Raw genomic sequence first — 23,162 nt, 5'->3', positions numbered from 1 at the left:
TAAGCTGTGTCCTGTGTGAAAACATGAGTTACAAATCTAAAACCGTAAAGAGTCGACGGTTAGCTGCCGAAAGAGGGCGCTACGTCAGACTTGATGCAGTTTTCCTACAAGGTTAAAGGGCAAGATAGTCCACAACAGTTACCAGATAGTTATGCAGCTAGCCGGCGATACTTTATGTTTGGTGAATTCCTGATGTTTGACTGAAAAGAGCACCTTAACCGCGGACGAAGCTGACGGTACGATAAAGTTATTTCTCTTACTTTGACCGCACACAGTTAGCTGTTAGCTTCCTACATTCTGATGCTAAACGAGCTAGCTTGGTTGCTCTCATGGTTCAACGTCAGCATAGGGAAGGACGGACTAGTTGCAGGTAAACAAATTACTTCACACTGTCCGTCGCACAGACTTTAATAGTTAACCCATGATATTTTACGCAGTCACTTTATGAGGGGTCGTTCAAAGCCACACTGTTGCTCCCAAGATGAGGAGACTGACCAAGAAGAAGGCTTTGAATTTAGTGAAGGAGTTGGATGCCTTCCCCAAAGTCCCTGAGAGCTACGTGGAGGCCACCGCGACTGGTGGGACAGGTAAACAGAAAACACCAGACAATGTAGCCTTCGATACTGGGGGAATAATTTACACCGTGACTCATTTTGCAACTCTTTACACCTTCTAGTGTCTTTGATAGCATTCACTTTCATGGCTGTCCTTGCCTTCCTGGAATTCTTTGTGTACAGAGACACATGGATGAAGTATGAGTATGAGGTGGACAAAGATTTCAGCAGGTAAGAGCTGAAGACATGGTTATAAAATCTGTGTCTTGAATACAGGCTTGATAGTTTATTTAATTGAGTTCTAGCCTAATTGTGTCTTCTCATCATTCACAGTAAATTAAGAATAAATGTTGACATCACGGTGGCCATGAGATGCCAGTGTAAGTACTAAGATTGATGATGTATTTGTGTTTAAATTCTGTAAAAAGTAGCACTCACTCATACCTAGTTCACAGTCACATCATGAAGTGTTTGAATTGTGTATTTGTGGATGAATGCAGATATAGGTGCAGATGTCCTAGATCTGGCAGAGACCATGGTTGCATCTGACGGCTTAAAATATGAACCAGTGAGTATGAGCGTGTACACGGTGCTTCAGCAACTTATTCACCCTCTACTAAAGTTGAGGAGCTAAGAGTAACACTTGACAGTGATAAAGTGGGATCTCGAAATCCAAAAAAGCACACAATAGCCTTTGTTCTCACCCTTCATTCTTCTTCCTTACAAGCCAATTTTGTTATTTGCATAAGAGGACGTTACACTGAATCCTTTGTATTGGTTGTGTTTCTGTGTTTCTGTGACAGTACCTTCCTTTTGTTTTGCGGTCACATTCTAGGTCGACTTTGAGCTTTCTCCACAGCAAAGATTATGGCACATGTAAGATTTAATTTATTAACTTGCTTAAGATTCACTTCTGTAACCTCTCATCTATGTACAGAGACTCCCTAAAGGGATATGGTGACAACTTTGGTCTGTTGTTTACCTTCGCCAGGCAGTTGTCTTTTTGTGGCAAAAAGTGTTTATATTTACACTTCAGCATTGGAAGCATTGTTTGCAACTCTAAAGGACACCAAATTATATTGGGTGCCTAGCTCAGTTGGGTTTGGGTTTTCCATTTATAGAAATGACAGTGCTATCAAGCAGGACAAACTTTAGATCTAGAAGCTTTTATTGTCTCATTTCATACTTTAATTTTTGCTCTTAACCTTTGCTCCCCTGTCCCTCACCATCAGGACTCTGCTGCACATCCAGGAGCGTCTGAGAGAGGAACACTCGCTCCAGGACGTTCTCTTCAAGACCGCGCTGAAAGGAGCTCCTCCTGCTCAGCCTCCCAGGTATGTGCTGCTCAAGATGGGCTCTTTTCTTTGTTGGGGGTGGGGTGGGTGTTAGGGGCTCAAAATATGATGAGTATGTAGTTTTGGTGATGAAATAACTTTTTGGTACTTTTATTCCCCCCCCATGTTGCTGTTTTTCCCCTAGCGATGACAGTGCCACTCCCCTGGTGCCTGCAGGATACATGGACATCTGTACGTCAACAAGGTGGCAGGAAACTTCCACATCACTGTGGGCAAGTACGTATCCACATGGCAATAAACACTGCACTCAAAACAAGACTGTTTAGTAATCATTAGAGTTTCAGCACCTAGATATGACTGACCGTATCAATTTATCAATGTGTTGTTTCACACCCTTCATCCTAAATGATCATGTTAGAAGTATAGGACCATAGCAGCCTTGCAGAGCCTGACCTCTGACCTTTTCATCCCCCACAGGGCCATCCCACTCAGAGGCCACGCCCATCTAGCTGCCCTTGTTAGTCATGACAGTGAGTTTCTTATTCTTTTGACAAAGCCTTGGGACACCTTATACTGTACACATGAATTAAAGTAAGTACATGTGTACTGTATGTATGTGTTTATTTTTGACAGCATGGCGATAATAATCTTAAGCCATGCTATAACTCATGTGAGATAAAACTACTGAACTACACTTTTTTTTGGCTGATTATTGACTGTTTTGACTTGTATTACAGCTTATAACTTCTCCCACCGGATCGACCACCTGTCATTTGGAGAGGAGATCCCAGGGATATCAACCTCCTGGACGGACAGAGAAAATCTCTCCTGATCGTATGTTTGTATTGTCAAATACTAGATGAGTCGTCTTTTCAAACTTAAATGTTATGAAGTATATAGTTGATATAGTTCATATGAACTGTTTCCACCAGAATTAAACCATTTATATCCTTTGAGCGTAAGAAGGTCTCTAATTTCCTTTTTTTTTAAGACACTCAAAAGTCCTCTCACATCTTTTGCAGCAGCAAGGCACTAAACCTGGTGCCAAAATGCCAAACGACATCATCCCAATTTAACAACTGCACAGTTGGGCTGTTAGCTTATCAATCAATTAGATTACTTATTTTGCTGATTACTTTTTCAGCACAGCTGGGTCTCTCCGCTAGCAAAACTCCTCCACAAGATCCTCAGGAACAACCTTTTTGGCTGCTAAAGTGTAGATTAAAGATAAAAGGTGACCAGGTCTTTGCCTTCAGTGCTCTTAGACTTTGAAATTCAGGGAAGCAAAACCGCTACCATCTATCAAACAACATTTTAAACACTTGCAAACTTGCTATATTGTAATGTTATATAATGAAGTTCAAGTCACTTTTAACCCCTTGTTTTCTTTTTAATGTATGCTTTTATGTTTATTTCTTCTCTTACGTGTACTATTTTGTCTTTTGTACAACACTTAACCAGTGTTTTAGGAAAAAATGCCGTATATAAAGTTAATTATTCTTATCGTGCATTACACATTGATTCTTTAACCCCTGCTTCACTGAGCTCTACGGTGACAGACATTTTTAATATTTCTCTCCAGATAACCACATGTTTCAGTACTTCATCACCATAGTGCCCACCAAACTGAATACCTACCAGATCTCTGCGGACACACACCAGTACTCAGTCACTGAGCGGGTAGGTTTGAGTTTGTACCAGTTTATATGTTTGTTTACCTCAACTTGTGTCTTGATGTACTAACAGTATGTTCTGTATATGCTTATTACCCCTCTTGTTCTTATACAGGAGCGGGCCATAAACCATGCTGCAGGCAGCCATGGAGTCTCAGGGATTTTTATGAAATATGACATCAACTCCCTAATGGTTAAAGTCACTGAGCAGCACATGCCTCTCTGGCAAATTTCTCGTCCGACTCTGTGGCATCGTTGGAGGCATTTTCTCCACCACAGGTCTGAAACTCTCTCACACACACTCTCTCTCTCCCTCTTTCTCTTGCTCTTCTAGCACACAGCACATGCATAGGTACTGCTTCACAGCTATGCCAGATACATCTTTAACACATCACACATACCCCTTTCGTATCATTCTCCTTCTATGTCAAACCGCGTGCCTTCCTTGGTCACATACAAACATTCCTCCCTCTTGGAGCAGGACTTGAGACTTTGACAAATCACTCGGCATCTAATCCAGCAAGAAGTATTCATTAAAAAACAATTAACTTTTAAAACCGGCTTGCCAGGTTTTTGTGCAGAAATATCAGAGCCCATAGGAGGAGGGTAACGAACTTGGTCTCTTCTGGTGTTTGAAGATGATGGAGCAGCTGGCAAGCCCATTTTAAAAGTTGAAATTTTATTGGAATAAGTGCTGCTTGGTAGATTAGATGTTTGCTGAAATGAGGAGTGGAATTTAACGGCTTGGAAAAAGCCAGAAAACCGTGCTGTATGAATTATTTATGGATGTGTGTGAGCAAGGAAACATTAAGTTCTCAAACACCGACATGCAGTTTGAGTTGACATCCTCTCCTACATCAAGACAGAACAGCTAACATAACCATAACATAATGGGTCTTTATTCCCTTGCAGGCATGCTTCACGGGATGGTGGGCTTCTTGGTTGATGTGGTTTGGCTGTCATTTCCGAATGGGAGTTTACAGACATCAGCAGGTAAGGGAACAAATGTATGAATGCAAGCCTTGCAGACAGAGAAAGAGGGCATTACATTTTAATTGAAATGTTACTTCAGGTTGTTGTGTTGCGTATGTTATATATGTTTAAACAAACTTGAGTGGGCAGTCCACTCACCTTTTTTAGTATTTTGTTTTTTATTCAGCTGTAAAGTAGAGAGTGAGACAGAGTAGGAGAGAAAGTCCTGGCAGGATTTGATCCTTGGCCAGGAGTTGGCACATGTAGTATGTGATGGTCTTAACCGCTCGACTGTCTGGACACTGTTAAAAGTGAGAGTTTTGAGTTCCTATTTTAAACACTACAGCTCACGATTTCTTATCCCCTCCTTCCTCAGGAGGATCCTCTGAACGAGCAGCTGATTAATGAAGATCCAGTTCCTACAGAAAATCACACTCAGTGACACGAGTCCCTACAACTCAACTAGTAGACGTCTCTCCTTGCAGCTTTCTCCCCTAGTCTAGCCCACTAGGCAGCCATGGAATAACCAGGAACTCTGGGAAACACAATGTTTACAGGTTGCGTTGTTATGACACGAGTCCCTGCTTCATTCAAAATTCTGTAAATATTTTTTATGATTTTTAATTTGTGGGTGTAAGCCACTCATGACTGTTCATCCATCCGGGAAGCATTAACACTCAAGACCTACGCTATTTTCGTCAATGTCAGTATCCCTGGCAACCTGCACCAGGAATAACTGGCAACAATTCTCAGGAAAGCAATTGTAACACGAATTATGTACACCATCATTGTAGATCTGACCTCATTATATATGATGCCAGCTGGTGTTATAGGGGGATTGTGTGAAAAGGCTAGAAGGATGCCAGATTCCCTCCCAAATGTGCCTGTGTATGGATAATGAGTTTTACATATATGAGGCTGATTTGAAAAATAAATAAAAAATAAAATCCACCTTCAACTTAATTTGCATTCATTTTCCATATTTGGTATAGTCTCTTGGAATATTTTCATAATTACTCTTGTAATTAAAAAAAAAAAAAAAGTTATTAGTAAAATAATCTCTGAAAAAAAGAATATTTTACACCATGTCAAGAGTTTATTTGACAGTATTTCAGAATATCTTTCAGTAAACAAGTTTTTTGTTTTTTAGCAAAATGTAATATATCAGTACTGTCGCATTTCATAAAAATAGTTGTTCACGTCTTTGAAACTACAGTATCAATGATACAGTAAACCATATTTGTAGGAATACAGCTGTACAGGGTGGATAATACACAGTTAACACTACACAGTTATACTTGATCTCAATGGGGATTCATGAACGTGCCATCCTTCACAGATTCCAATATAGCAATTTTTTTTTCTGTATACAAAATCACTCACAGCAGGCAGGGGACGGCCTCGACGGAGACAGAGGGCTGGATGACATATTCTTTCACCTTTTCTGAACTTGGACATTTGCACATACAGTAAACACATTTCTACAGCCTAATGGCACGTTCGCACGCTCCTCGTTAACAAGTTAACCGGTAAATTTATCATGAACTACAGTTGTATGCAATGTATTAATGTTCAGGTCAGCTCAGAAAAGTCACGACCAACAATATCAATAATGACAAAACGTTTTTTACTTAATGCATATGTTTTGTTATGTCATGTCTTGGGAACCACTGCAGGTCTGTTTTACGCAAAAGGTCATTCTAGTTAACCAGTCGGATTTATGACTTGGTTGGCCTTGGAGGTAAACTCCTAAGTCTACCAGTATACCAGTTTACGAGTATAGCCTGGAGGTGCCATCATGTTGCATTCAGTCAATACATTGTCACAATGCATTGTGATTATTTTTTTAAACCTCATCTAGTCCTCCGGTACTAAAAGGCTCTGGGAGCAAGATTGGTGATTTATTTTTAATGAGAGCAAACATCTTGTGGAGAGAAATGGAGGATATCAAAATGGAGAAATGCAGGAGGATAGTGACTTCATGTTGTGTGTTTCAGTTTAATAGCAGCATGCCTTTACTCTATGCCAGTGACAAACTGTGTGACTCAAACAGATGTGTCATTGCATTTCAGATGTCATCTAAAATGTTGGGTTCAGATTTAACAAGCATTGGCACCACGTGCGACAATGCAAAGTTGGTGTATTTTCTCCATAGAACAGATCAATAAAGCTGAAATGAGGCTCATTTGACACAACAGAAACCAAAGCCCACTTAGATAACACTGTCTTCATCCACTTTTGCAGGTCTGCTCTCCAAGAGGAGAACATAATGCTACAGGCTACATTTGATCCCCTTTATAACACTAGGGGAAAAGGGCAAATACTGATACAGGCTGTACAGTTGAGAGTGCATCAAGATAATTGTATATATAGCTTGGGGATTAATCCAAAGAGAAGCAGGCTCCACAACCCAATAGTTTGTTGATATGTGTGCATGGCCACTAACATCTGTTTTGCATTCAATTTCCAAAACAAACTTAAAATGAAAAAAGACTATCGATCACAATGGTAACAGCTCTGCATTAGTTTCAGTAAGGCACTCCGCCCCACCTCATATCCCATCGGCCTCCTCTTCCCCGCACCGACGCCCCTCTCCCACAGTGATGTGGTACACTTAGCACAGTAAAAGGCATAGAAATGGGAAATACAGACTGGACAAAATCTTCTGTTGAGCATTAAATGAATACAACACAGCTCATAATTCTGCACAATGACTGCATGATTGATTTGTGATCAGGTTGCGTACATAACCCACAGAACAGTAATATGAGTTCTTGTCAAGCCAACTGTTTTCAGCCACTCAAAAGTTCAATTTGATGAAAAAAAGATTTTTGTTTCACATGAGTACCAAATGGTTAGCTCCACAGAGGATACCCTCTCTATATTCTACCTCTAAAAGACATGTCAGTCCCTGTATAATGACATGGTGGTTAATGTCCATGCACAAGACCGCCGCCCCCTCAGCAGTCTGGGTTCGGTGACTTCCACAGTCTTTGATATGTAGTTATAGACGAGGCCATGGAAATATGGATCTTAAAATACCGTCCTGATGTTTTTTTTTTTCCTTTACAATGTATCTAACTACAACACTGCCTCAAAAAAACACCAACAGGTATGTTTTTGAGATTACCAAATGTACATATTTTTCACATCTTTACATTTACAGTATATGATATATTGATAGGCATGTGAGATCTAACATATGTCTTGTTAACCGCGCTGTCTCTTGGGTTAGTGCCATGTCCTCCAGGAGCTCATGTTTCAGGAGAAGTTTCAGTGTCACTGCCTCCATCTGACACAGATCTGTAGTCTCGGTCTCTCCACTGCGCAGAAAGAAAATAGAGCAGAAGTAAATCTCTTCAATGTACATCTCTCTCTCCTGCGAGAAGCCTCGTCCCATCTGAGGTTATGTTGCACTAACCATTCAATCTGAGCCAGATATGGTTGAGTGGTTAAAGGTACACGTCGAAAAGCACAACTCCACTCAGCATCGTACATTGTTACTCCATCTGTGATCAGATCAATAAGTCTCATGTCTGAGGGTCTGAAATGACTAGGTATTGAGTCTCCATCATGTTTTATACTGTATATTACAATAGCTGTGGGAGTCCCTCTGTTTTTTTTAAGGTGGTGGGTGTAATAATCATCTTGTACGAACAAATGAAACATAAAATATGATTTCAGAAGTAGATGGAGAAAAAAAACAGGGCAGAAAAGACAGAAAGAAAGGGAGAGAGAGCGAGGGAGATATATTTCTCGAAGATCTGGTAGTGAATTGAATGGGGAGCCTAAATCGAGCCAGACAGTCTGATCCGGTCCAAACCAGCTAAATCCAGTCTATCTGCTTACTGTGGAGGTCCAGGACCTCAGGGTGCCAGGCAGTTTGTCGGACCCAGGGACGTTCCAGGGCCCAGGGGAGGCAGCTGCACTCCTAGCAGGAGGATCTTCCAGGGATTTAGAGGGGCAGCAGAGCCCACTGTGGCCACCGGCCCTCTCCTCTTCTCTGGGGAGCAGACCTCTGGACACCAGCCTCTCCTGGAGGTTGACGCGTCCATCTCCGCGGTCCCCACTACCTAGAGAACCTCCATTCAAATTCACGCTCACATATGGGTCCCAGGGCCAGACAGTGCTCATAGCCTGTGTGTGCAGGCCCTTCCTCTCACAGCAGGGGGAGCAAGTCTCCCTCTGCCTCTCTCTTCTTTCAGCGGACCTCCCCAGGACAGCTTTGGGCGGCAAAGCCCGAGGCTGCCTCTCTCCTGGTCCGCCGTCCGCCTCTCCAAGCCCCTGAGGGGTTCCCTGCCCCCTGACGGTGTACTTCTGCTGGGTGGACCTGCCACCGGTAGCCCCTCTAATGGAGCTGTGGTCTGTCAGCTGTGGAGCCTGGTCTGCCATACACACTGTGGCCTCTAGAGGGAGTTGATGAGGGGAGTCTGGGGCTGAGGCTGGATGGGATGAGAGCAATGGAGTCGGCTGGGGTTCAAGGGTCACTTCCTGCAGGGCAGAGTGGGCTGTAGGAAGGGAATCCCAGGGGGTGGCACCGTCTATTGGGGGACAAGGAAACGCAATCATCAACCGAGAGATTGAAGCAGAGTGGCACACACTAGCATGCACATGCGCGTAGAGAGAGAGAAAGATGATAGGGAAAGATAAGGACAGACAAAGAGAGTCGATTGTAGAGAGAAAGATCTACACAACCGTACAGTGAAACATCACATCCTAGTGTACTGTTGTGTGAATATGCATGCAAATGTGTCTGTCACATAGGCCTCTACGCAGATATGATAGACCTACAATCTAATCATATGCTCTTCACTACTTTACACAAAACAGACCAGTCACATTTTCATTTTGTGGGGTAGGAACATAGAATTTGAATTGATAGAACGGTCATTCCCTTTCAAATCTACACTCTCACATGGTCATTTGGCTGGATCACTTACAATGCCATAGAATATTTAATGATGCTGTCATGGAAATCAGTGTTGATTTTGTGCATGAGACTCAAGCTGATCCGTTACCACGGCAACGGCGTCATTTGTGATGAACATTCTAACTTTCTGAGTCTCATGTTCTGTCCACACATGAATATTAATTTACATGACAACATTATCACAATTCTTTGGAAGCCATGTTGGGTGTACCAAAGGTAATTACCATGATACACTAGGAAGTGTCCATTCTGTCCATTCAAGTTCTATGGGTAGGAATCATTGAATTCATGAAAACCATAAACACTCGCTTTGAGGAGACTGCATTGTAGCTGTATGAGAGAGACTGATCCTGAGCAGATCACACACAGGCTACTCCACAGCCCACTTCAGGATGATACAAGTTCATCTAGAGGGTCACTTCAAACCATATTGCTCTTTCTACTACATACACACTCACACACACACACACACACACACACACACGCATACACGGCTGCTCATGCATAAACTCATGCGATCATGCACACACAAATGCATGCAGTATAGCTACATTGCACACAGAAGAATCAGTATGGAGAGAGACATGCAGTTTTTCACAAACCGTGTCTTTAGAGTGGCCCATTAAGAAGAAATAGGGGGAGCTTAGTGTGTCACCTTTCATGCACATGGAGAGGTTGGAAGGTACCATTCCTAAGGGAAGGCAAGTAAAAGCCTATACCAATCATTAGACTTAAAGCAGTGGGGTTACAACAAATATAGGCTAAAGCTTAGGCTACAGACTTTTTGCACTACTGTTTGTTCAAAATGGTTTTTCACATCAAGACAAGTTTAATTTCAGATGACAGAGAATAGAAGACCATGGGGCGGGGAGTACAATGCAGAAAGACATTAATAATAAGGTTAGGGTTATTATGCTTGTTAATGTGTTCTTGAGTAAAACATACAGCATCTGCGGTAAAAAGCAATTGTGGTTAAGAAACCATAATGTGTAACTTAAAACACAATTCGGACATGAAGTTTAATCTCTAGTATGCATATCAAAGCGAGAGAGAGAAAGAGAGAGAGTCAGAGAGCAATAAGGAGAGAGAAAGAGAGTAGAAAGAGTGGGATATTCACAGAGAGAGACTTGTGTTTGTGTTGGGGAAAACCCACCATATTCTGGCACCTGTCCTGTGCCTCTCTTTAGCAGCAGCCTGACCCGCCTGCCTCCTGCCTTGATGAGTTCAATGGCGCGGGCGTGAGTCATGTCCCGAGTACTGTCCCCGTTAATCTCTATGATCTGATCCCCTACCTGCAAGAGACACGGAGAGGACAGAGAAGATTATTTTTAATCCTTCAGTTATCCAGGGAAAATTGACTGAGCATGCTTGTTATTTTCCAGCAACACCCCACTTCACATTCACACAGTTCCACACTTTCACACCTGGGAGCTGCCCAGTACAACTACAGTTTTCTGCTGTCGGCCACTGAGCAGCTCCACTGGAGCAGCTGGGGATTAAGTGCCTTGCTCACTTGCTGAGGGAGGGCAGAGTGTTACTCATTCACTTTCCCCAAACATGTTTTCCGAGCTGGTCCTGGGATTTGAACCAGTGACTTCCTTGGTCACAAGCCTGCTTCTCTAATCTCTAGGCTACTACTGCCACTCCAGTGAAGACGATGGAGGGGTAGACAGTAAAATGAAGAACTGAATTAACAAAAGAGTAGGTGAAAGACAATAGACAACTATTGTGATTTTGCACAATTTTGTCTGGTTTTGACAAGGGCAAATCCCATGTGTTAAAGTTTTATCGGGTCAAACATGTCATGTCATATAGAGAGCCTAAGTCCCTCCCCTTCTGGTGGACCACCATGGGACCTTATTTCGGGAAAAATATGTACAGTAGTCAACGGCGAGACAAATAATTGTTTGATCCCATTTGAATTGTGCCATGAATTACACATATAATGTTTTGTCAATTGCAAGTCAAGAAAGTCACAGTTTGTCGTAAAACTGTTGAAGTATAAGACTGTGAAAATACATAATTAGAAAGACTACACACCCAAAAGTTGCGTAAGTGATGTCATAACTTTCTCTCTCCACAAGCTACCCAGAGCCGCTGAAGCTAAGTCCCTCTCAGATAGCAGTAGTATTATACAAAACCTGGAAGGTAGACAGTAAGAACGGATTTAAACTGGTTCAGGTTCAGGTTCAGGTTCAGGTTACTTTATTCGTACCCGTAGGTAGATTTGGTTTGCAGTAGAGAGTCATCCAAACTGGTTTAGGATAGTTTTAGTACAGTGGGGGCTAACGTTAACGCGATGCCTGTGTGTTTCATATGTTTCGTTCCATGTTGGTGTCGGTGACGTATTCTGTGAGAGATGAGAGATGTAGTTCACGGAGCGGTTTCACACAAAAATAAATGTTACTTTACTGTTTTACGAAAAACTGCGACTTTCTTGACTTGCAAAATGATCTTACATCATGTGTAATTCATGGCACAATTCAAACGGGATCAAACAATTATTTGTCTCTCGCCGTTGACTACCGTACATATTTTTTCTGAAATAAGGTCCCATGGGGGACAGCGGAAGGGGAGGGACTTAGGCTCTCTATAGATTAAATTTTGTCAGTTACAGACTAAAATGGCATATGATTTTAATCAACAAAAATGATAACATAATAATCAACATCTACTGCAGCACTCTTTAACTGTAGATTAGAAAAGCCACAGCAGTAATGAAGATTACTTTATTACAACATTTCCGAATTTATTTGTTGATTTAGGAGATATCTGATATTTTTGGAACTGCTATCAAGATGGAAAAACAGGCCTTGCGCTCTGTATGTCAATGCAAGTCTGTGATTGGACAGTAATAAACCCTATCTTATATGATCAGCATGCATTTTTGTTTGCTAGTGTTTCTTTCTAAGTCTCTTGTACAAAACTAAGTAACTATTTTTCAAGGATAGTTATTCCAATCATCTCCTACAGTGTTTTTGCTCTCATCCATGTCATCTCACCCTCATTCTGCCGTTGCGTATGGCAGGACCGTCCTCAGCAAGACGCAATACAAATAGGTCCATCTTATACTCTCTGCCCCCACGGATACTGAAGCCAAAACCCTTCACGCTTTTCTCCAGCTCCACCGTGAAGTAGTCAAAGTCCTGCAGACAAAATCAGTACTCAGCATACAACAAGCCCACAGCAAATATATGACAAACTAAGCAAACAAAATCCACAAACAGATTAAAAAACACCCTAGCTGCAGTGTGGCAGCATAACTGAACACAACCAAAATACTGTATGTGCATTTTGTGCTCACCACATAATCAGCCCCAACAGACAGTAAGCAGTCCAGTTGTACCTGTGGTCTGAAGTCTGGAGGGAGTCCCAGAGGGAACTGTGCGGCTGCAGGGTGCTGTCTGAAGTCCAGCAGTCCAGGTGGGTGTCGGTAGTCCAGCGTCGGGGGCTGCCGGTAATCAGCCACCGGTGGATGACGGTAGTCCACCGGAGGCTGCCGGTAGTCGGTGAATGGAGGATGGCGGATGTCGGGTTTAACGTCCTGTCTGGCTTTCACCTCTGACCTGCAGGCCGCAGAGAGTTACACAGTCAGAGGAGAGGTTTGTCCCATGATGGATCGAGCATTATCATTAGATTTAGAACAGGCATGAAGGAAGGAGGTGGACTACTGCACACAGCCTCACATGTCCACAAATGGTTTCTTATTAGTCTTCACTTGTCAGAGTAGATCATGTCCTTGTAACACCCTGTAGAATTTATGGATAATGTTATAGTTTGAGGTTAGCTTGGCCTGTGAGGAATGGGAGTATTGGGATTGCTGTGTGTGCAGCTGGGAAGGCTCACCACAAAAGGATGGAAATATCACTCTCTGCTTTGAAACTTTTATCAAGCTCCCACTTGTACTAAAGGCATAAATCCACAGCCTTGGGAATGCTACTCTCAATGTCTTGATCTGAGACACATGCACATGTGCACACACGCATGCATGCACGCACATGCACACAGCTCTCTTCTTCTCGGTTTTGACACGGAACAGAGCCCGAACGTTGGGCCTCATGCATTATAGAAGGGATACGTTAAGGTAAATTATTCACTGACACTGTCGGAGCTAAGTGGCGTTACGCAACAAAGTAGATATCGGCTTGGGACTTGGAGTCTGAGTGGGACAGAAGTTGTCTGCAGTAACAGGTTGTCTGCAGAACTTACAGGCATGCAAGGAGATAATAGCACACTCTCAAATACAGTCTTATACTGTATCTGTAGGCTTTGAAAACTCCTCCTCCTTCCTCCAGTCACTCTACATGCACTCACCAAGACACACAACGCTTAAGGAATACTATATAGCACTCCTTCTGAGACCAAACAAGAGAGTCCCTCTTATCTACGACTATCTGTAGCGTCGTCTTACCTGCCGTCGTGGAGGTAGAGCTGTGGCGGCAGGCCAGGAGGCTGGGTGACGGGGCTCTGCTGGGCTCCAGCTGGAGCAGGCTGGGAGGCTGCCGGTGCAGGCTGGGCAGCCGCTGTCTGGCTCGTCTGGACCGGTGTCTGGCCGGGCTGGGCAGATGCTTGCCCCGTCTGAGTGGCTGTCTGGCCGGGCTGAACGGCCACTTGGCTGGACTGGCTGCCTCCTTGGCCGGGCTGGGCTACAGGGCTGGGCTGGGCCTGGGGGCTGTGTTTCTGGGTCATGGGGCTCTGCTTCTCTGAGCTGGGCCCGGAGTGGGGATCTGCAGCGGAGGGAACGGTAACATGAGAGGTTTCACCTGACAGTGTGAGCTGAACATCTCAAGCTATGGAGAGAGGGATTTAGAACAAAATGCTCAGGCTATATAATACAAAGTGAAATATGAACAAGCTGCATTCGGAAATAACTGGGACATGTATTTTATTTTTTTTAAGTGTGCTTCCCTCCTGTCACACTTACCCTCTTCTGGTATGATGTGCAGTGTGACTGTGAGCCCAGCATCTTTGATAAGCTTGACAATGTCTGCGTGGGGCATGCTGATGATGGACTGTCCGTTCACAGCCAGAATCCGGTCGCCCACCTTCAGCTTCCCACAACGGTCCGCAGGGCTGCCCTCGATTATACGTCCTATTTTATGGGGCACAGCTGGAAATAGACAACAACAAGGTGGTTGTCAGCACCAGTTTTGATTAAAGGTGTCAGACCTACTGATGTAAAACTGATTTATATTCTAAAACAGACATTTCCTCCCAGAATAACATTTACAATTGTATTACAGTATGTCAGTATGTCAGTCATGCACTTGTAGTTGTAAAAAAAACTGCTCACATCCTTCAAAAATGATAAGAAATGCAATTTTCAAAAGCATTATCTCTATTTTATGACAATGTCTACACGAAGCAAATGCCAAGAAGCTGACATTTGAGTTACAGCTTTTATCAACAATTTTCCCATAGATAAAGACAGAAAACATCACAAATTTCCACTCGAAAATTAAGCAGAGTAATTCCCGGAGGGACTGTTAAGCATAAACCGTTACATCCTGAACTAATGTTTGATATTGTAATAACTATACTAGACCCACTTTTGGGGTATGCATATTCCTAGGTGTATGTAGAAACCTACAGGGGGTGCCAAGAATTTGGGCATAAAATTGTTCAAAATATATCTGAATAGCTTGTGAGTGCTGTGGTTATCCGCATGACTAAACCAGAAATTTGTGCAATGTTTACTCATGACAATTCTTCAAATACGCAATCCATTGACTAAAGAATCACACAGTTCTGTGTTGAAAGACATCCGCTCTCTCTCTGTGTATCTGCAGGTTTCAGAAAGCCAAATTTAAGACTTTTAAAGACCTTTTTAATGCCATGCAGAATTGAAATTAACATCAATTTAACAACCAAAATAAAGAAACAAAGCTGACAAAACCAGTCTGTTTCTGTTTGAACATAGCTAATGAAAGTTCTGAAACTATAAATGGACAGTATAAGAAAAAGGACACCAGGAAATTAATTGTTAAGGGACATGGAGTGCAATTGTGTTTAGGAAAGCAGATACGATGTATATTGTACTACCAACCCTGTTTTGTATTAATTTCAGAGTGGACATGCAGTGCAGAGAAACCTGACTCTGCATGGTGAAAAATAAGACCTCTAACAACTGTATTTAAGACATTTAAAAAGACCTTAATGTAGGATAATTTACTGTTAGACTTTCAAACTTTTTAAGAACCTGCAGATGCTAAATTATAGTGTACCATACTCCTAAAAGTTTGTAAACCATCACTCTAGGGCATTCATCACCCTTAGGATCCTCAGTCATTAGGATTTGCAAATAACCATTTGCATTCAGGAACAACCTTCAGGACTCCAGATAAGAGCAACTCATCCTGCGACTCACTGATGACGGTGGCGTTCTCCGGTCTGTTGAGGGAGCTGATGATGACGAAGCCGAAGCCCTCGTTCTCTTTGCGGTGAATGACCACATCACTGGTTTGCAGGGCGGATCCCTCCGGAGGGGAGGTGGCGGCGGGGACAGCGGCGGCGGCAGGAGGGAGGGGGCCCGAAGCTGAGGCCGCATCGCTACGGGGAGAACTGTGCTGCGTGGACACTGAGCCGGGGCTGCGGCCGTTCACGGGACACGGCTCACCTGGAGGGGCGGAGCCGGAGGAGCGGCAAAACAAAATAGGTACAATGAATCAAAGCCCTGCTGGTGTAAAACGTGTCCATATCATTCACAGCAGCCTTTTTCAGCATTTTAATGTGAAGGCAGCTCAAGATGTAGCCATTGTAGAAATCTCAGTGTACTGCAATGTTTCTCTACCCCCTCAAAATTACATTTTTGTTCAAATGCAAGTATTTTCATATCAGTTATTTGAGAGGTGTGACTATTGAGTTACCATATGCCCTTTCAGTTCAGTTCTACTGCATTTGAGAAAACATCAGCTGCAGTGGCTGCTTTTAATTTGAATTCTGTCGTGTGTGTGTATCCATGTTCGGTAAAATCCCTGCCATGTCATGTGTTTCCATGTGGGTATGTCTCTATGTGGTCATATCAGTGTAACTGTATGTGTGGTTATGCCTGTGTGGGTGCATACATTCTTAAATGCTTTTATTTTGTTGTGAAGTGTGCAGAGCGATGTTACACTATAAATAAATAAAAGTGAACTGAAGTGAACTGAGCTGCTGCAGTGCTAATACTGGACAAATGCAGGATAGATGTATGATCTTCTACGATAGATGAGAAGTATACACCGATCATGCATACAGATTGCCAACATGTGTGTCCAAAGTGAAATGTACAGCTATGCTTTCCAGTCTTGGTAAAGTGTGATATAAAAACAATCGCCTCACCAGGCGCCTGCACTCTCCTCCTCACAGTCAGGCTGACTTGACCGTTACGAGCGGCTGCGTGCATCAGGTCTATCACGTATCTGTGTGGTTTCCCAGCAACCACCATCTTATCCACAGAGATGAGCTCATCCCCGGGTCGAAGCCGCCCATCACGCTCAGCAGGGGTGTTCTCTATTATAGCGCCGATAACAATCTGTTCAAAGACAATCAATATTAGCAGCATAGATGAAGGTGAAGGGGATGGAATAAAGACACAGTGGAATCAAATAATTACTGCCTCCTTCCTCTTATCTAGCCTGTCAGCGAGTTTTGGGTCATGGTAACATTTATTCTATCTCGTTTCCCCTCATTTGACCTTCCTAATAACTCTGCTGCCATATTCGTCTGCATTCCTCTTCAAACTGTGACAAGTTAACAAGGCATCATATCAGTATGGGAGGTACTGTTCTGTAAGTGGGTCAGGACAGTGTGAGAATGACAAGGTGTTGCAGATTCTGTGCGAGGAGGCTTTTGTACGAGGTGCCCTTGTGTTTAGGTGTCGGGGGGGTGGTGGAGGGTGGGTGGGGTATGTAGGTTAGGTGTGTAAAATGTAATTGGATAAAGAGTGTGAGATGAGGTTAGGTGCATGTAAGATGAGGTTTGTGTGTGTGTATGAGGTTAGATATGTGTGTGGTCCAGCCCGTCCCATACGAGCCTTGTCGCGGGCGTCCGGACTCACAGCCTGCACGGCCTCGTCTCCCCCCAGGATGCGGAAGCCAAACCCAGTCTTCTCCCTCAGCAGATGCACCTCCACCTCCTGGTACTCCGGACCTGACACACACACACACAAGAGAGAGGGGCGAGAGAATGAGATTACAAAGATTAGCTCTTCAAATCACCTGATTATGTGTTCTTCATTCCCATGATCAACCTACAAACTAACTGAATAAACAAAGGGAGAGGAAGATGGAGGTTCAGGAGGTTCTGTACTTACGTCGGCTCTCGTAGAGGGCCCTAGACTTCTCATAAAGGTCGTAGGGGTCGGGCTTGTTGAGGTCGAAGCCCTCGGTGGAGTCGGGGACAGAAGTGCGGTGCTGCGGCTGGTTAGGGAAGGGCGTGCCGGGGGGCAGGACCTGGGCAGACAGGCCCGTCTGGGGGCTGCCATGGGGATCCCACTGGTCGGGCAACTGCAAGGACAACAGCGACAACAGACATTTAGTTTAGTTTAAGCCCATTTACTACTGTCAGTGTCAATCTAGTCTACATCTCCCCAATAATTTTGCAATGCATGCTGTATGCAATTAGAGTTTTTAACATTTACTTGTTTTTTGTCATTTTTAATTACATTTTTAATGCGCACACTGATATGAAAACACTCAGGCACAATGACATAAACTTTGACCAAATCAAGCCAAATCAAGCTTTCATGTTTTCTGTGATGGATTATCTAGCTCGGGTTATTCTGATGTTTGCAGATGTTGTTTTTCATACTGTACAAAATTGAATGGCTGCAAAAGTCTTTTTCTTAAGGTTGGATATGTCTAACTACGATGACTGTGTGCAGACACCACCAGTAGTAATGTAAAGAAGAGGGGCAACCTTGACGTTGACAAACTTAAAAACAAAACAAACAGAAAAAGAAATTAAAAAAAATGTTATGAAGTGTGGCAGTTATACTGAGTTATATGTTTTGATTCAGTAACTAAATTATGAAATGAAGAAAAATGGTTACTCAATTTGCCAAAGGCAGATATGATAATGAATTAAAATTAATATTTATAATTTACAGTTGAGTGAGAAGACATTCATCATATCTGAATATTCTGTCTAAGCTCATAAATGAATGTCAATAGTATAAGCAGTAGCAGGCGCAGTATGAGTGTGAAGCTGAAGAGCGGAGCCCCAGCTGTAGGAGATGTGATGTCTGATGTGATCTAACTAATAAGCAGGTCAGGACAGGCTGGCTCATTTCACAATAAAGCAAAAGCCAAACACCTCTAAGGCAACACAGGCCTGGTGACAAACACTGATCTTACATGCTACTATCTTACCCCTCTGCTTCAACAAACAAACACTGTTCAAACACACACAGACAGCAACACACCACTATGCATTGGCAGAAACACAAGTGCATGGCTCAATAACTGTACCTGTTTGGAGGTCTTCCACGGAGAGATGTGGCCTGAGGAAAAATACAGACAGAATACAATTAGTTCACAGAGCAGACTCAGAGAATCTGTCGGAGCGTTATGAAACAACAAAATACAGACGAGTTGAGAAATCCCTCGTGAAATTTCACAGAATATTCCCTAATAATAGATTATAATAGAACCTTTCTACACAAGACACAAATTATCACAGCTTCTTAAAAAAGCCGTCTGAGACGCTGGACTGGAGCGTTAAAATCTCCTTTGCTGAACGTGGGAAAACATTCACAGTTTGCTGATTTCATATTCCTCTGTTTTGGCTTTGTTTGTGTAACTCTTCCTAAACAAATTTGGTTGTTGCGTTTGTTTTCAGCATAATTACATCATTAGCTGCGGGCGGAAGCAGTCCCCCCCTCCCCCCCTCCCCCCCCTGCACACACTTTCCTCTTTAACTCATATTTTATCTGCGCTGGGTGCAGCATGTAGGAAGCAGGGAGTAGCCTCTCCTCTTCATCACAACAACATTCTCACTAACACAGGCCCCCTGTGACTCCCAATCAAAGACATACACTGATGCTGCTGAGACCCAAATACATACATTTAGACATGGGGGGCTAACATGCAATTGCTGCCTTGTGTAAACACCCAATCCATAATTTTATACACACGCACACACACACACACAGACACAAAAAAAAAAGAATCCTTTAACAGACGTGGGTGCTTGTGCAACATCCCTTTGAATCAGGATATATTTAATATTTATTCAGCTTGTTTTGATTTGTCTTGATTTCCTGAGAGATGCCAGAGAACACTGAATGAAAGGTATTTATTGAATTATTCTCATACTACATGTGTTTGCTTTTATATGGATGAGACGAAGGCCAGAGCACTTAGCAACAGAGCAGAACAAAACAACAACAAAAACAAGCAAACAAAAAAAAAACCTCCAGCAAGATTACTGACAGTCTTTGTGCAGACAGAATGTAAAATTGAAATTCATTTCTGCCCTTCCTTACAGTTTTATGTTTTCTCATATTTTCCGCCACCGTCCCTCCTCCACTCAGCCAATTACAACGTCTTTGCTACCCCCTAATCTTTTCCATTTGGAAATGAAATGTGCTATGTAGAGCTTGACTCTGTCTCTGTGCATGTGAGTGTGGAGGAGGGCACAGAGAGAATGAGAAAGAAAGAAAGAAAGAAAGAAGGAAAGAAAGAAAGAAAGAAAGAAAGTGAGAGAGAGAAAGAGTGAGAGATATGCTTCTACACAGGTAATGTCTTTTCTATACTGACACTACACTCTCTGCTAGAAGCCCACAGCAAACACATCACCCCCCCCCCCCCATCTGTGGTGACGGGAATCCCATAAACATGAACGGGGGTTTCTAGAGAGCTGTCCGTGGTGCTGAAATGATTCACCACACCAGTAGCAGGGGGCTCTGCAGGAGGCCAGCACTAATAACCGTATTCTGCAGGGAATACAGTCCTTAAGGGAAGCCTTTAAGGAATTCTAATAACTCATTCTGGGGAAACTTTCCTTAATGACCCGCTGAAGAAAATGAGTATGAGCTACAAGGCAATTGTCCACTCGTCTTAAAGAGCAGCATCATCCTTACAGACACGTTTAAGCTTAATTTAAATGCTAATACAATTCCCGAGCATATGTGCCGGATGTGTGGAGCACTCCTACGCATGCTGATGAATTACAAATGAATGACTGCTAGCGAGGCTCCACACTGCCTCTCTTACGAGTCAGTGGTCAGGGAGTCTGGCAGGCCAACCTCACAGACTAGCCTGCTGAGTGCTGGATGGCCTTCAGATCAGCCTGATTGGCTCTTGGAGGCTGACACCCTTTCTTCACAACCATGATCTGCATCCTCATTGGTGCCGCAACGTGTCTGTAGCGTGCGCTTGGCTCGGCCTCAAATGGGATGTCAGGGGACGGAGCTGTGAACACGACCAGAGCTCAGTGGAACTCTGGCAGAGTGCCCACGCTAGAGCAGAGCAGTCAGACAGACACACACACACACACACACACACACACACAGTCTGACACTTCATCTTTGTCACACAAAGCCCTGGTGCTCCCGCTCCTAACAGACAAATAACACACATCCGAAATCATGTAAACAAACAAAATCCCATTGATGTTTTTTTGCGCACCAATCCTTCACCTGTGAACACAAATGCACTTAAACAATCCTGACACCAAACACATCTGAGTCATTTAAAAAGACCTTGTCCTATCTTTCACCCTGTAGTGCATGTGTGTGTATGAGAGAGAGAGAGAGAGAGAGACAGGCAGAGAGAGAGACAAGCAGAGAGAGAGACAGAGGGTTTCTTGTGTGTCAGGCTGATAGTCCCTGTGGGGCCGTTGACTTGAGTTGTTTGATAGAGAGGGGGAAGACTGGTGGGGCTGAAGGAGGAGGAGATGATAGCTTTGGGGGAGGGGAAGTGATTTGTCACACAAGGTACAGTATTTAGTAGGCTATCCATTGCAAGATGTGTGTGTGTGTGTGTGTGTGTGTATGCACATCCATGTGTGTGTGTAACTGCACAAATGCGTGTAGGGCAATCTCATTTGTGTATTGAATTTCTGGATCCTTTTTATATGCCGTATCTGACAGCCTGGTGTATCTGACAGTGAATAATGACTATGTGCTTTTCTAAAGGTTAACCACCAGGTGGCGTGCGTTGGCTCCACACTGTCATGAGGCGCTAGACTGCTCTGTGCCACAACATATAATCAAGACTGCTCACGTACACATGCATGCATGCTCATGTGCATGTGCGCACACATAGAATTTATTAGCTTTAACATAATCAACTGATTGATTATTTTTCACTAGGAAACATGCAGTACATGATCACTTTACTTGAACCACGTAATATTTTGTCAATATTTTTCCAATAATGGTCAATAATCAAAGCTTGAGACAATAGGACTGGCAAAAAATCATCTGCAGCAGTTACAGTTGGTCTGATGTATCAGGATCACTAAGTGCTCATTTCTTTGATTGCTTTTCAAGTTTGCAATAAGAATTCCTGTCACACTTCAATTAATTAAACCTGAGATGCATATGAAACTAATTACCTTCATCCCTAATTAAATGCAATTCATGAAAAAGGAACAATGCAAAAGAGAGTATGATATCTATAATTCCTTTTTATATTTCTGTTATCATCTCAGAAACAATGAAAAGTCAAATTAACTCTTGGCACTCCAGGCAAGACCTAGAGACAGTGATGGAAATGCAAATGTGAACTGCACATCTGTTGGATGGCAGGTCAACAGCGAAACCCCAGAATGAACTTTCTGTCTGTTATTACCTTATTAGTTTGACTTGTATGTGGGCCTGTCAGCGGTGTGTAAATCACTCTAGGGCTGTAAGGGAGCCTGAGTGTGTGTTTGTGTGTGTATATTTGTGAGAAGGCAATGTGTTCAGTGGTATAGGCAGCCCCAGGTAATTATCAAGGCAAATTTTGACCCTGTGACCAGAACACCTTTTAGAGAATTGGTGCAAGAGCACATGTCAAACAAATAAAGCTTTCACTGTGCAATTTAATTTCCTCGCAGGTGGCCAATCTTGCAGGAAATAGGAGGAGAGGGAAAATGGCCACACTCCATGTTGTGCTGGCAATATTTCAAGAACTCTAATTTTGCACTTCAAACTTTCCCACCATTAAATTCTCTCATTCGTTTTTCAACTATTTTAAAACCCTCCATTTCAATATATTCCCACAGAGCGAGGGCATGCAGTTTCCGTAAATTCTTTAACCTCAAGAGGGCAAACTGCAGAAGATACACAGAAAATTAAAGGTTATTAATTATTAATTAATTAAAGGTAAAATTAAACTGCTCTTTACAATGCAGAGATTGGCAGTGGTGTTCGGCACATCGCAGGCATTGTGAAACAACACTAGTCCTGAATTTTCTGTCTAAACACACCGACAGCCAAACAAAAAAAATCAGTGAAGATCTAATGTTTGCTTTTGAAAGTGAAGTGAGTGTAGGCAGAACACACTGTACCAATGTTGAGACAAAACAGCGGAGGGAAACATCAGGAATAGCAGTTTTCCAGACAGATAGATTGACACACGCACACACACTCAGACAGGCTGGTGGGCAGTCAATCATAGTAAGTAAACAAATCAGTTAAACAAATTATGTCCAATCAATGAATCAACACATTGTTGAGAATTTAGAGCAACAAATGGCCACAATACACTCAAATTGTGTCCATATTGTCTACAGCTTTCTGGTCGGACATCATTCCTCTTTTTTCACAAAC

General features: G+C 43.0%; 2 protein-coding genes across 2 annotated transcripts in view; one reads left to right on the top strand and one right to left on the bottom strand.

Moving 5' to 3' along the window:
* Positions 1-123: 123 nt before the first annotated feature.
* On the top strand, positions 124-5,445 carry LOC139659458 (endoplasmic reticulum-Golgi intermediate compartment protein 2-like). Its single transcript, XM_071537743.1, is given in 15 exon segments — positions 124-587; positions 677-785; positions 888-934; positions 1,055-1,122; positions 1,390-1,430; positions 1,787-1,892; positions 2,034-2,125; positions 2,327-2,379; positions 2,587-2,644; positions 2,646-2,683; positions 3,432-3,529; positions 3,638-3,751; positions 3,753-3,801; positions 4,435-4,515; positions 4,871-5,445. Coding segments are annotated over 15 exon segments (1,089 nt in total). The 5' UTR covers positions 124-481; the 3' UTR covers positions 4,900-5,445.
* Positions 5,446-8,331: 2,886 nt separating this feature from the next.
* magi2b (membrane associated guanylate kinase, WW and PDZ domain containing 2b) overlaps positions 8,332-23,162 on the bottom strand; it is a 65,980-nt gene continuing 51,149 nt past the window's right edge. Inside the window, exons 12-22 of the mRNA XM_071537741.1 lie at positions 18,874-18,905; positions 17,718-17,910; positions 17,439-17,554; positions 16,745-16,937; positions 15,792-16,040; positions 14,349-14,534; positions 13,836-14,151; positions 12,771-12,990; positions 12,427-12,570; positions 10,578-10,716; positions 8,332-9,035 (exon numbers count right to left, since the gene is read on the bottom strand). Coding sequence (XP_071393842.1) covers positions 8,332-9,035; positions 10,578-10,716; positions 12,427-12,570; positions 12,771-12,990; positions 13,836-14,151; positions 14,349-14,534; positions 15,792-16,040; positions 16,745-16,937; positions 17,439-17,554; positions 17,718-17,910; positions 18,874-18,905 — 2,492 coding nt within the window. The remainder of the gene's footprint in view (positions 9,036-10,577; positions 10,717-12,426; positions 12,571-12,770; positions 12,991-13,835; positions 14,152-14,348; positions 14,535-15,791; positions 16,041-16,744; positions 16,938-17,438; positions 17,555-17,717; positions 17,911-18,873; positions 18,906-23,162) is intronic.

This window comes from Centroberyx affinis, unplaced genomic scaffold, assembly GCF_046629955.1.
Source record: "Centroberyx affinis isolate AG114_WGS23_722 - 3 ecotype Tasmania unplaced genomic scaffold, CSIRO-AGI_Caff_v1 ptg003110l_1, whole genome shotgun sequence".
Classification (NCBI taxonomy): domain Eukaryota; kingdom Metazoa; phylum Chordata; class Actinopteri; order Beryciformes; family Berycidae; genus Centroberyx; species Centroberyx affinis.
The sequence above is the reverse complement of the archived record's forward strand: the minus strand, read 5'-3'. Positions and strand labels throughout refer to the sequence as shown.